Genomic DNA, 13,397 nt, shown 5'->3' with positions numbered 1-13,397 from the left:
TGCCAAGAGATTCCAGTCCTTTATTAAATAACCACAACTCCATGTGACTCTTAACTGCTGATGCTACCTCATTTGGATACTATAAAGGCAGCAAATGAGTTTGTGGTCATAATTATATCCTGTCTGGTTTTTGTCACATTACAAAAAAAATACAATGACAAACTATGGTGGAGTGCAGAGAAAGTCGGGATTAGAATTAGTTAACTCTTGCAGCTGGTTGAAGTCTGTCAATCTCAAGTGAAGCTCTGAGCAGCCTGGATTCAATTTGTGGATTTACCAAAACTCTCGGGATCCTCTTCCCACATTGCCAGCTCCTCTTCTGTGAGGAGGAAATAATGCGAGACGAGCCGGCGTCCTATCTCTGTGAGCGTGGGGTGTGTGAAGAAAGCGGTCTTGATCTTGTGAGCCTCAAGACTCTCGGGTTTGCTGTCTATGATGACAAGACAAGGAATCTGTTAAAAACAAGTGAAATCCAATACACATTGTGTGCTTTTGTTCCTGCTCCGTTACATGGATTGCAACGGTGCAGAAAAAAATGTACATCCAGATATGTTCAGTCAGTCGATGCTGGACTAAGTCATGCCCTATTTCTCTTTCATTATTGCTACGGTGCTTTGAGCCCTGTTGTGCTTGCGGTTTCACAGGAGGCCTTCTGTCTGTCTGTATGACTGACAGTGTGGGTCAAATAAATAAGTCAGGCGGCTGCCAATGCCAGAGCTGTTCAGTCGAGGCTCCACATTCCCGTTAGCAACATAACCTTGCTCTCTGCAATAATGCCGTGTCTGGAGGTGTGAATACAAAAGCAAAACTCTAAGTCGGGCTAAACTTAGTCTGAGTTAGTTAAACGTCGAGGAGCATTTTTGAGCCTTTGGAAGGATGAAACAAGTATGAGGGTCGGACTATACGTGACTATTTCAACACAGACTAGCTAAAGTGAGGAGCTGGTGTCATAGCCTAGTCATAGGCTACCTTCAATGTTCTTGGCAGGTTTGTAGGCATCATTCTTCACAATCATCTTGATGAGGTTCATGCACTGGACAATGAAGCGCTCGAAGGTGACGTCTTCCCCGGCTGGCGTGAACACGTAGCTCACGGCGAACTCCAGCGAGCGCTGGATCAGAGGTATAAACGCGCAGGGATGGTAGTCCAAGAAATCTAGCAACTAACAGACAGAAGTGGAGAACACAATGGAGGAGGAGGACATTTTAGATGAGTTTGTCATTTATACGAACAACACAAATTCACTCACCACTTTAGTGTAGAGTATAATCGTCTTCTCCAGCTTTTCTCGACACGTGCTATCTCGACCAATTTGTCGACCTGAAACACACAAAACAGACAGTGTTTCTTAACAATAGCTACAATCGTTACAGATACTATTTTGTGTGTGTATAGTCATCCCTCATTTATTGCAATTAATTGGTTCCACACCAGACAGGGAGTCAGTGAATTTGTGCAAAACAGGATCCAATATTAATCAAATTAGACATGGCCCGGTATACATGAAATAACACCTCTACTGTCACTTTTCTACTCGTATTACCCAATATAGTATACGTACATGATGAGACATAAAAACTCACACGTCAAGCAGATCATCTGGAATAAATCGATGATGCTAACCAAGGTTCCGCTGTATTTCTAGTCTTAGTCAGGACCCAAAATGGGTCACCGGTTAATTTTTTTTGGGTCGCCGTTTGAATTAAAACCCTGCATGCTATTTTATTGATCATCAAGCAGGCACACAATTTACTGACCAAAGGACTTTTTGATGTGTCAAGGGTTTGGTTTTTTTCAACAAGGTTGTGATAGATATATGGCAGAAAGGCTCAGCTGTGAGGTGATGGCATGTTCTCGTAGCTACAATCCCAAAAACCTCGTCTGGAACCTTGCTTTGCCCCAATGGCCGCCACTTGTGCAAATATTGGAAGGGAGATTTTTGAAGGATATCTCCACAAAGAGCTGTTTTTCTCCCTTTTCTAGTCGGGAACTGATATTTTCCTGAAACAATCTTTCTTTTGGTAGGTAGCATTTTTATATAGCATTAATTTGAGTTAATTTACATATATATTGTATGAGATTGGTCTACAAAATTCAATTCAAAACTCAACGTCCTTCACACAACAAATCGATTTCTCAATTATCCATCGACAACTGGTATTCAATTAGTCTTTTAGTTAAAGTAAGCAGTGATTTATTTTTTCTTAGTCATCCATGAAAAGAGACTTTGTGTTTTAGGCAAAACAAGATATTCACACACATCAGCTTTCACTTTGGAAAACAGTGATGTGCATGATTGCCTCTTTTCTGGCATGTTGCGGACCAAACTACTGTTTTTGGTTCAAATTGATTTGGTCTACCTTGGGTCAAACCGATTACTCCAGTTATCGAAACAACAAGCTTCAAATTAACCGACTAAGAGAGTCATCGTTAGATGCAGCCCTAGTATCATGTAAATAAAGTTCTGAATATGCATGCCACTACAGTATGTCAGCATGTTATTTCCAGGAGATTATAGCTACGTAATGTAGAAGATTCAAAGAGTTACAAAAGGATAAGAGAGAGCAGAGGGTTTGGCCGTTCAAATTGCCAACCTTCCCAAATGTTTTACGTCACCCACAATATTCATTTCCCTTGCAAGGAGAGATGCATCCAGTTCTTTATTTTTTAGTTATTTGGTTACATTGGACCCTCGGCCAGCTGGGATAGGCTCCAGCACCCCCGCGACCCTCGTGAGGATAAGCGGTAGAAAATGAATGAATGGTTACATTGGTAACAGTATCGGAAACAAATATTTTCACATACTTTCGTAGAAACCCTGAATCAGTTCCACAGGAATATTGTGCTTCATGGCATATGCTACTTGGTTGACAGCCTTCAGTCTTGACTACTTTGCAGTTAAAAGGAGAAAAACACAGGTTAAATGAGGGGAAGACAAGCTATTTGTCTCTTTGTATCACGTTGAAGACGTGGAAACAGGAGATCAGAAAGTTCAGAGAGAGAGCGATTCAACTCTATGTTTTAAGAAATGGATGATGATGAAATGATACGTCTTAAATGATACGTCTTTAAGTAACTGGATGGGAGAAGTAGTATATTAGAGTACTCACGGCATTCCAAGAACTGCTTTAGCCTTTCAAAGACCGCATTCAGGAAACCCTATAAAGTGAAAACAGGAGAGACGACATTCAATTGCAAACATTTGGGCACTTCAGACACTCACTATTTTAGCAAAGTTTTCTATGCGCGCACGTGCATTTGTACACCTGCTTCTCAACTCAGGAGGATAAACAACAGTGCTAGCCACGCACAGTATGAAAGAGAATCAATTTGCCTGAGGCCTGGTGGAGCCGTGACTAAACATGGCAAATTAGATGATAAATGGAGATGCAGTCCGTTTAGATCTGCATTAGTGGTGAGCCATGAAGTCGACAGCGGCGTCATTAATCACCTATCCAGCAGCCACAGGATCGCCAACCTTATTGAGCCTCCAAAAACAGAAGGGAGGGAGGGGGGTCATGAAAAGAGCAACAAAGAAAGTAGGAGATGATAGAGGGAAACAGCTTTGACAGTCATTTTATTAAGTTGGGAGAAGACAATGAAATACAATACAAACATGACCAGATGGATCACATGGGGGATGAGTGATGACAAAAGATATCTATTTTTCATCAGGATGATAAAAAACAAAAACCAATACTGACTGAATGAACACACTTGGGATGAATCCACAAGGATAAGAAAAGTAAATAAATGACAGTTTGAGACAAAGATTTTTTTTGTAAGCTACGAAATGGGCAAAAAAAAATCAATATGTCAGAAGCAGAGCAGCGCTCTCTCAAGTTCTGCATTTCATAAGCTGGGAAAACTGCAATAAAAGAGACATTCAAAAACCTGCCATCAATTAACACCCTCTTCCAAGAAAGATTTCATTTATTTGAGTGGAATTTGTGGCTGTGTGATTTGTAGAGGAGGAACGCTATTCAAGCATATTCACAAAAGCATTTTATCTTGCATATAAGGTGTGATAGTTATTGCACTGCTGTCAGCACCAGTAAGGACCATCATTGACGAACAGCCAATCGTATCCTTCGGCTCAGAGCAGGTGTATTGTTATTTTTTGTTCTGTAATGCTCAGGATCTTCCATAAAAATGTAGACTGTCTTACTGCATCCAACCTCAGCAGCAATGGCGCGCTATGAGAGGCCTTGATTATGCAACTCGACGACCCGACCACGTTCGAACAGGGAATGGCTTAGCTTTAGCTTTAGATTCATGTGAATGGCTGAATTTTGAGAAAATTATTGGCTTTTTTAGCCGATAGTCTTGTGGAAAAACGACTTAAGATCCAAATGAGTAAAATGCATCATCTAGCAATGTGGCAAGATTTTGATCAGGTCTGTATTTTTATATACATTGATTGGATTTATTTTGTAGCATAGTTTTTTAGATATTTTGGCTAAATACACGGTCAGGCAAAATGATTTGTAGGTTAAAAGACAAATAAAGTAAAGAAACAAAAACGTGCTTTTATTTTCGAAAAGTACAAAAAGTACAAAAAAAGTAATTCATTTTGCTTTGTTTCTTTATAATGCTATTGTTTTTTTGTTTCTTTTTCAGTTGCTGCCATGAATTGGACTGGTGAGCATCGAGCTTTCATTGTGGAAACGTTTATCAAAACAAACAAATCTGTAACTGCAACAACCAGCGTTCCGTTTGCACTTCAATCTCGGTAGACATGATCCCGTACCAGCTCGAAGCACCATCTTGTTATGGGTTAAATGAAAATCAACAGGCCAACCTCGCAGCGCCAGAACTGATTTAATTTTTAAAACATAATTAACAGAATGGTACTATATGTATTTTTTGGAAAAAAAAAAACACTTTTTTGTTTCTTTACTTTTGCGTTTTATTTAACCTACGAATGTGTCATCATTTTGCCTGACCCTCTATATATGGCTAGATTTGTGTCAAAGTGAGAGTTATGCTTGAAATCTATCTTTTCACAAAAAGAGGGAAAACTCTTTTTGTTGAAGACCAAAAGGTAACAATATGTGGGAGCTGCTGCCACTGCTGCCGTGTGTTTGTTTTAGATTTTGGAACACTAGGTGTAGCGTTAATTTTTATGTTGCGACGTGAAAACAATGTGCCCAGGAAGGAAGTTCCAGTATCCAGTATACAGCATGTATACAAGACCATAAAATGTTGCTGGAGGTTTTTGGACAAGGTCATATACTAGAAGGCAGAATAGGTATGTTCCATTATGTGCATTAATTAGCTGCTTTTGTAGATGTTTTTATCTCTAGAATGCACAGAAAAGAGAAAGACATTCATGTCTCTCATAAAAATGGGTGATTCAGAAGCAGTTTTCCTTTAAAGGATGACTGTTTGCGTTTCCATCTTAATGTTAAGTATGGTTAAGTTGTATGATTCAAGGTTCATGATGTTGAATATCAGGACATTGGGGAAAAAAATAGTATTGCAAGCTAAAACAGGACCCAGTCTGCGATACTAACATCCGATCTGAACATGAAATATTAACACTAAAGCCATTATGTCCGCTCGCTGGGCTGGAATAACCAGCTCGGGGCAAATGACATTTTAATGTTAGCTTTACTGCCGCTGCAGGACCTTGAGCCTGCTAGCTAGAACTTCACGTATTAGTACTAGAACAGAGTGAATGATTATTACTGATAAAAACAAACTTTGGACAGAGGAGGCAAGGGGGAACCAAAATAATGAACATACTGAAAATTGAAACAGAAAGTGTGATGGAGTGATGAGATTGATGTAAACAGAGTGAGCCTGCCCAACTGTAAATGATGCAATGACCTTTAATGGCTGCTTCTATCTGCGTTGTATCCCAAGGCTATTTGGAGATAGAAGACATACAAAGCAATACTCTAATTAGAACATACAATTGCATGTTTAGCTAAATTGACATTTATAATACATGACAACAATCTTTGGATAAATCATTTTATGGGCCACTTAGACCACACCGTACTGTCAGCTCACTGCTCATTGAAGTTACTCTGCAAAGCCGCAAAGCTGACTGAACAAGGGCTCAAGTTCAAAGAGCTTCAATATTTGCACAATATATTTCATTAACTGTGAGCTTTGAGACCAAAAGGAGAGAAAGACTCAGGGGGGAAGCAAATTGACCAGCTTTAGGACTGTGTTTACAGTGACAGCTACAGACAAGCACAAAGACAACTCTTGACCTTCCTTTGAACACAGGAAATGGCTCCGGGCACTTCAAATCACCATCGTCATCTACAGTTTTTGAACACACACTTTAACTGGGGGGTGGCCTGATATGTCATTTAGAAGTAAGCACAATATAAGCAAAAAGTGAGTAATTTCTGCAAGACTCACCATCACTTCCATGTTCTGTTGTGGCTCTTGGAATCCATGGACTGTCAACTTGCGTAATACTGAGGAGAAGGGGTAGAAAAAAAACATAACACCATAAATTCTGGACTGTTGAGCGCACCTAAAGAGCCGAAAAGTTGCACCCAGCAAATGTAAAGTCTATTTTTTTGTTATTTCTTTTTTATATATATTAATAGGCCACACGTAACACGTGATATTTACACCAAAAGTCACTCTATAAACCTTGCAATCCTACCTACACTTGTTAGCTCAAATGGGAGGCGTGAGATGCCCCCCCATCAGAGTTCAACAGAGGAAGAGGTGTGTAGTAATTCTACACTTGATCAAACTTGAATGCTGCATAAGACTTAGTGACGCAAGATGAGCTCTACATTTTAGTCTATTTTAGTCCTCGTCACATGACCAAGCATAGTCAATCACCGAGTCATGTAACTTGGCAGTGTTGATCTTCTGGAGGTGTGAGTGGGAAATGGCTGTGTAAAAGGAAATCAATCAAAATCCACAGTTAAAGTGGATGACTCCACCTCATCATTTGTGCAGTCAGTAACTCCATATGCTAGTTTCAGAATTTAATGATACCACTACCTGTTAGCTCTCCTCAAACACATTATGATGGGACTTGTCCGGTGGGAGAGAGGAAGAAATCCATCAAAATTACATACACATGCATCATGGCCAATTACAGTATGGAAATCACATCATCCTCCAGACAAAGTTAGAATGCAGACCTGAATCGAGAATTTTCCTTTAGATTATTAATTCGTTTTCAAGTCTGGAGAAACATTTTGCGTTACGGCGAAGGGACTAGAAATGAAAAAGTTTAGGTACATTATTTTTCTTTTGTTTCTCCATCTAACAATACAGTCAGGTGGAACAATGTGCTTGGAACAAATTATACATCTGAATGGCATTTAGGATACAAAAGCTAAAAAAATAAATAATGGCACTACCTTTCATGAAACTGGCTCAGAATAGATGTGTCAAAAAGCACTTTTGACTGTGTTGTGCCGCAGGTGTGTGACAGTTACCTTTGAGGGAGAGCAGTGTTCTCTCCAGCGAGGCCAGCGGTGCCGTCTCATCTCTAGCACAGATCTGCTGGAGGAAGCAGTCCGTGTGGTGGCTCCACAGAGAGCACGCAAAGCTGTAAATTCCTGACGCTAGCTGCCAACACACACACCACAGTCAATCACGAGCTGATCAAATTAGTCTGGATCAGTGGCCGCTTTCGAGAACACGCAGGTGAGTGCATGGAATGAATCCAACATCGTCAAAACACATTCACCACAGAGTATCAGAAAGCTCAAAAAGCTCCTCATAAACAAATGGACTTCTTTGTAATACACAAGATACAGAAGAAAAACACACAAGTGGGGAGCTACTGAGGCCCTCTGAGTCACCGGCCTCATTTTAGTCTAAATGAACTTGTTATTTCCCTTGCTCCCATAACATTATTTGGGCCCCAAACCAATTACATTTTCTCCAAGGAAGGCATACTCCAGTAGAACAAAATAAGATGATCAAAGGCAAACAAAAGCACTGCTGGTCCTTTTAACTATGCAGTACATTGTGTGGCCCAGTAGCTCTGACAATTGTGGCCCAATAATGAGCTTTGGCTTATGCTTTGATAGGGAGTTTTCATACAAATAACACTCAGCATTTCAACAGGTATACAAAGAGAAACTACACATGCTCATCTACGTATGTACCACACCCAAAGTGACCTTTTGGAATCAAGCAATTCCAAAAGGATGCTACTGTGCATATTTTGGGTCCAAATCAATGGCCAGTACCAGTGGCTGGAAACTAGTTTTTAAGCCACACCTTGTAACACTGGCTGCAGGAACGACAACACACAGCAAATTTAACGGTTTGGTGTAGTATAACATAATTCCCTTTGTTGTTGTCGCATAGTTACTTCACAGGAAAAACGACATTAAAGAGCTCCGCGTGGTGGTGCTCCGACCAGACCTAAATTATTGACTGGTGCTTTCTGAGTGACAGAAGTAGGCTTGGACACTCGTCATTGTCTTTAAAAGTTGTTGCTGCAGTTATAAATTCTCCTGCTTGCTTGACGGACTGGCAGTCTGCTCTAGTTACGACTAGATCCCCCCCACAAACTAAGTCTTGTTCTCCCCTCAATGCACCTTCACTATACAAACGGATTGAATCACAAGGCTCCTTGTGGAACTTACACTACCAAAGTTGTCTTTATACATTTTTTTCAACCAGACCACTCCCTGTATTTATAGGCGTTTTATGTTTTTTGCACGAGAGGCAGAGGTGATGATGCACCTCCACAATAAAAGAGAGCATGTTTGGTACAGTTTTAAGCCAAAAGTAGGGCCACAAGGTGGCAAAGTGCCTTTAATAAGAGCTCGGCCTGCATCTCTCCCATTGAAATACTAGCTACCAGGAAGGGAAAAGGCGGGAACAAGTTCATTATGCCCATAGCAGGGGTGTCCAAACTAGGGATCGACCGATATGGGGTTTTTTTTTGGCTGATGCCGATACCGATTTTTTTTCCATCACCCTTAGCCGATGGCTGATTTTTCTTGGGCCGATATTTGTGGCCAATACTGCTTGCACCCTCAATTTACATGAAAAAATGACAATGATAAATATTACAGGTCTCAAGTTTAAACAAATATTTACTGAAATGTAAACACTGAACACAGTAGGATTCAGCTTTCTTAAACACACATTTAAACGGCATTATCAACTAGCAGGAATAAATATTCAACCATGTGCAAAACATTTCTGTCGTATTTTAAGTTTTAGCTAGCATGCTCCGCGGTGAGACGCACAGCAGTGTGCGTCCACACACACAAACACATCACACTGACACAATTTAGTACAATATTTAAAACATTTCTCTCATGAGTAAAGTTCGTGTTGTGCACGCAGTCCAAACCTGCACACTGAATCCAAAAGTGAGGCACATCATGCAAATTCTTCAGCAAGTCAAAAGACCTCTGATAGCAGACACGGCTGCTCCAATTCATTCTGGTGTGTGTGCGTGTGTGCTCGGAGACAGCACACACAGATAACACGACACGCATTTAACCTCAGCCCGGCGTTCGCTGAATGAAACTCCTACAAACACTATGGGACTGAATTGACAACGTTGACATTAAACCGATATTGGTAACAGCTGTACATATTAGCCTTCAACTACATCAACAGCTCCCTAATTCCAACGGTAGGCACTTTTAAAAGATGAAGCATCCAGCAGCATGCCTGGTATTCAAACCAACAAACTAAACTATATTTTCAAGCACATATATTGCATGTATTTGGCGTTCATGTTTCCTATTCCAAAGCAGGTGGCAATATTTCAACTAAGTTTAACTGTTAGAGGCTAATTAAAAGTTGAAAACGTACCCTTGTTGTGATTCACCTCTCTTGCAGTGTGGGAGGGGTACCACGACTGCGTGTGTTGCAGGGTTCTCCGGCAACACAAAGCTGCCCAGCGGATGCCTGTCTGTAAATCATGCGGCGGAAAAATACATCGGCGAACAAAGGTAGGTTTCGGCCGATGCAATTCAATTAAAGAACACAAATATCGGCCCGATTTATCAGCCGGTCAATGTATCGGTCGATCCTTACTCCAAACTTCTTCCCACCACGGGCCGCATACAGACAGATCAAAGATGCAGGGGCCACTTTGATACATTGTGTACATTAAAGATGTTTTAAGTATCAGCTTCTTCTAGATACATTATGCCCTTTTGCTCCATTTTTCCACTATTGCCGGGTTTTTTGTTTATTTTATTTCTGCAATGAGCCACGTTCCACAGATGGCCCCTGGGCCACACACTGACACCCACACGTGTTCGGGAAGCCAGACTGTCTTGGTTTCGCCAGGAAGGTGAGTCTATGCCAGGCAACTAAGTAATGTAACAAGCGGAAATGGGTGCAGACGAGCCTGAACATCTACGTGGGTTGATATTAAGCAACTCTGATGAAATGTAACCAAACATCAGATTGACACTGGGAAGACTGAGGTGGGTTGCAAGGTGAGTGTTAAGCACCTAATGTACACAGTGCCTTACACACTGCCACTTCCATGTTATGTGTATTATCATTCATTGTGTATCACTATGTAGCTTTTATTTCATCTGGATGTCAGTATCCTTCCATTTGAATGGCTTGAACTTGAACTTCGCTTCAGTCCACTTGTAACCGCTAGCATTTAAGCTTAGAGTGCATATTGGTTTCATACCAAACTGAAAGAGAAAGCTTAAACATGATAAAGCAGTATCCAAAGTACAAAAATAGAGTTAACCAGCGACATAGCCTCATTTTCACAATCCACACTCATACATCCTGACATACAGTACACTGATGGGTTTTCACAGCGCAGGGATTGGAAGAGGATATAAAATCTTCAAAATTAAACACTCTTTATGCACAACATAATCATCAAACTTACTTGCTTGTTCATTTAACTCACACAGAGCAATGAAGAACCCCATGCTGTTGCTTTCTGCTCTGACTGAACTGTATGCTGTGAGGCGTTCAGGCACACTCATAATTGTGAGTGTTTTGAGTGCTAATTGTTTTGCATTTTTATTCACGTACTGTACCCCCTTGACAATTACCGTACCCCACTTTCGAAAGCTAGAGTCTACTATATTGGACAACATAAATGTTACTATATGGGTGTTGTATCATGTCTAAATGTCTCAAATCATGTTAAAGGGGGCCCATAATGCTAATTTTCGGGCCTTTGTATTGAGTTCTGGTCTCCTATAGCGCAGCTACACACGATAACTTGCACAGAAAGCTTTCTAGATCTTCCAGACTCTGCACATCTTGCTGTCTTATGACGAAACAGTCTGTGTAATTTACTCTACCCCCGGCCTTCCTCCAGGCCATCCCACCAAGCCCACGCCGCTGTGATTGCTCACACTCCCTTTGCTCGCTGTGTGCACACTCCATGCACACACAGCTTGTGCCTGGGCATGCCCATATAAGGACGTCCGGCTTGCACTGGCATCTGTGGAACTGTTTTAAAAACGCAGCATGCAGAGCCATCCAAAACTGCTTTCAGGGCTCTCTTCCAAATGCACAAACCTCATTATCATTTAACATGGGAATACAACAACATAACACTACAACATTTGTAGGCCAGAAAAAGCATAGCGCTCATTTAAAAAACATTTTTGGAAAAAAAATCATACACAGGTTTTGCCATGACTAAGAAAATATTCCATTCATCAAGAAGGAATCCAAGTTGGTGGAAATTCAATTTTCGCAATTAGCCATGATAAACAAGGGATTACATTTGACCAGAAGCGGGAATATGGTCCATTTTTCAATAACATTACTTACATAGACCAAGTCACTCGGCAAAATGTCTACAGCTGGTGGTAGTGTATATAGAATGTTCAAAGTATAAAAAAGAATCATGTGAAAATTTCATGTATGTATGTATAGAAAAACCTTCAGAAGCCAATCACAGTGCATATTAAAAATGCTAAGACAGAAATATTTATCAATAAATTAAGGGAGCACCAAGGAGAGCGACTCACTTCCAACACAAATCGTTGCATGAGCCGAGCACATGTGCTATGTTTCCGGGAAAAGTAAGAGGAACGTCTGAAAAAAGATTAGAAGGGAGTGCAGCTATAGGGAGTTTCAAAGATGAGGGAGTACAGTGATGCTTTCACTCTTACTCCATCTGTTAAGTCTGTTTGATCATTTCTCTGCCCTATAACCCTTTTTTTCCTTCTTTAACTCCATATTTTTGCTGGATCCTTATGTTTTTGAAAACCCTGGATGACAATTTTAAAGCTCTGATTTGATGAGCATCATGCCCTCTTTTGAAAGAAACATTGCTTCACACAAACAGCCTTGCCTTTACACCCATGACACACACAGAGGAAATGCTATTCACAAACATGTCAATCATGTAAAAATATGAGCACGCTTGTATGTGAAGGGAATGGGACTGCTATAAATCTCATTGACAGACTTGACGCTTACAGCAGCAAAACAGCATCACCTATAGGCAGCACATGGAACCACGCATGCGTTTCAAGAAGGGCGAAAAATTCAACACAAGTAGATTGTCAAAAGCACGTTATGCTAGCATTAACATGAAGACAGACAATTATGGTTAAGTTTGTCAAGGTGCAGATATCAAAAAGAGCCGACTCACATCCTGAAAAAGCCGCCTGTCCTGTGCCAAACGTTTGGACGCAAGGGTTTTGGTAACATGATAGAAAGTGAGTAGCGCTCTGTGCTGCTGCAGGCCATCCTGGCCCTTGACTGACTCCAGCAGAATAGGGATGAGCTCCGGCCATTGCCTGGGGCAGTCCAGACGGGCTACCTTGGCTATCAGCACCGCGATCTGGGTCGCTATCTGTTGGGAAAGCACACAGAGGGGAAAAAGAATGACCAGAGGCAAGGCGTGTGACTGCAGAAGGAGTGCATCAATGCAGATAGTATGAAACCTTACTTCAGAAGGTAATTTAAAAGTACAAATCATTTTGCTTACATTGGCTTCTTTTCTGTTAGAAACAGACATTTGTTTTGTTTAAAGTTGATAAATGCGTGCTGCTGTACAAAAGAAAACTACACTCAGTGCTAAAAACATTGGGCATGCAGTCTGGCTTTTGTTTGGCAGCAAGCGGCTAAGACTGTGGAGACATATGGTATCTAAATGGCATTCCCAGCCTGCCGTATGGACACTAACAGCCCTGATGTTTGAGGGTCATCCCTCAGGCCCCAAAAAGCTGGTGAAAGCAGGATGGATGGTCACCATTCAAGGCCATCTTCCATGTCCTGCCAGGCTGACACACACCACTTGTTTCCTGAATTATTGCTACTTTTGCTGCGGCAGTAGCTGGAGAACAGAGGGAACACGTGGGCAGTCTTTACTTGGAAATGCTGTTAAACTTGTTGCACTTTTTGGTTTGTATGCCATGCATTGTACAAAATGTAATTCTAAGGCAAAAGGTTAAGGCTGGTAGGTTAAGTTAAGACTGTATGGTGAC

General features: G+C 41.1%; 1 protein-coding gene across 2 annotated transcripts in view; it reads right to left on the bottom strand.

Annotated features, from left to right (window-relative positions):
* Positions 1 to 13,397, bottom strand: part of ipo11 (importin 11) — a 96,345-nt gene that overhangs the window by 75,668 nt on the left and 7,280 nt on the right. For both annotated transcript variants that reach the window (XM_058069566.2, XM_058069569.2), the window contains exons 5-11: positions 12,560 to 12,763; positions 7,425 to 7,557; positions 6,379 to 6,437; positions 3,111 to 3,159; positions 1,250 to 1,320; positions 970 to 1,162; positions 278 to 430 (exon numbers count right to left, since the gene is read on the bottom strand). In XM_058069566.2, coding sequence (XP_057925549.2) covers positions 278 to 430; positions 970 to 1,162; positions 1,250 to 1,320; positions 3,111 to 3,159; positions 6,379 to 6,437; positions 7,425 to 7,557; positions 12,560 to 12,763 — 862 coding nt within the window. The remainder of the gene's footprint in view (positions 1 to 277; positions 431 to 969; positions 1,163 to 1,249; positions 1,321 to 3,110; positions 3,160 to 6,378; positions 6,438 to 7,424; positions 7,558 to 12,559; positions 12,764 to 13,397) is intronic.

Source organism: Doryrhamphus excisus, linkage group LG3 (genome assembly GCF_037039965.1).
Source record: "Doryrhamphus excisus strain RoL-2023G ecotype Guam linkage group LG3, RoL_Dexc_Guam_v1.1, whole genome shotgun sequence".
NCBI classification, from domain to species: Eukaryota; Metazoa; Chordata; class Actinopteri; order Syngnathiformes; family Syngnathidae; genus Doryrhamphus; species Doryrhamphus excisus.
This window is presented reverse-complemented; position numbering and strand designations above follow the sequence as displayed.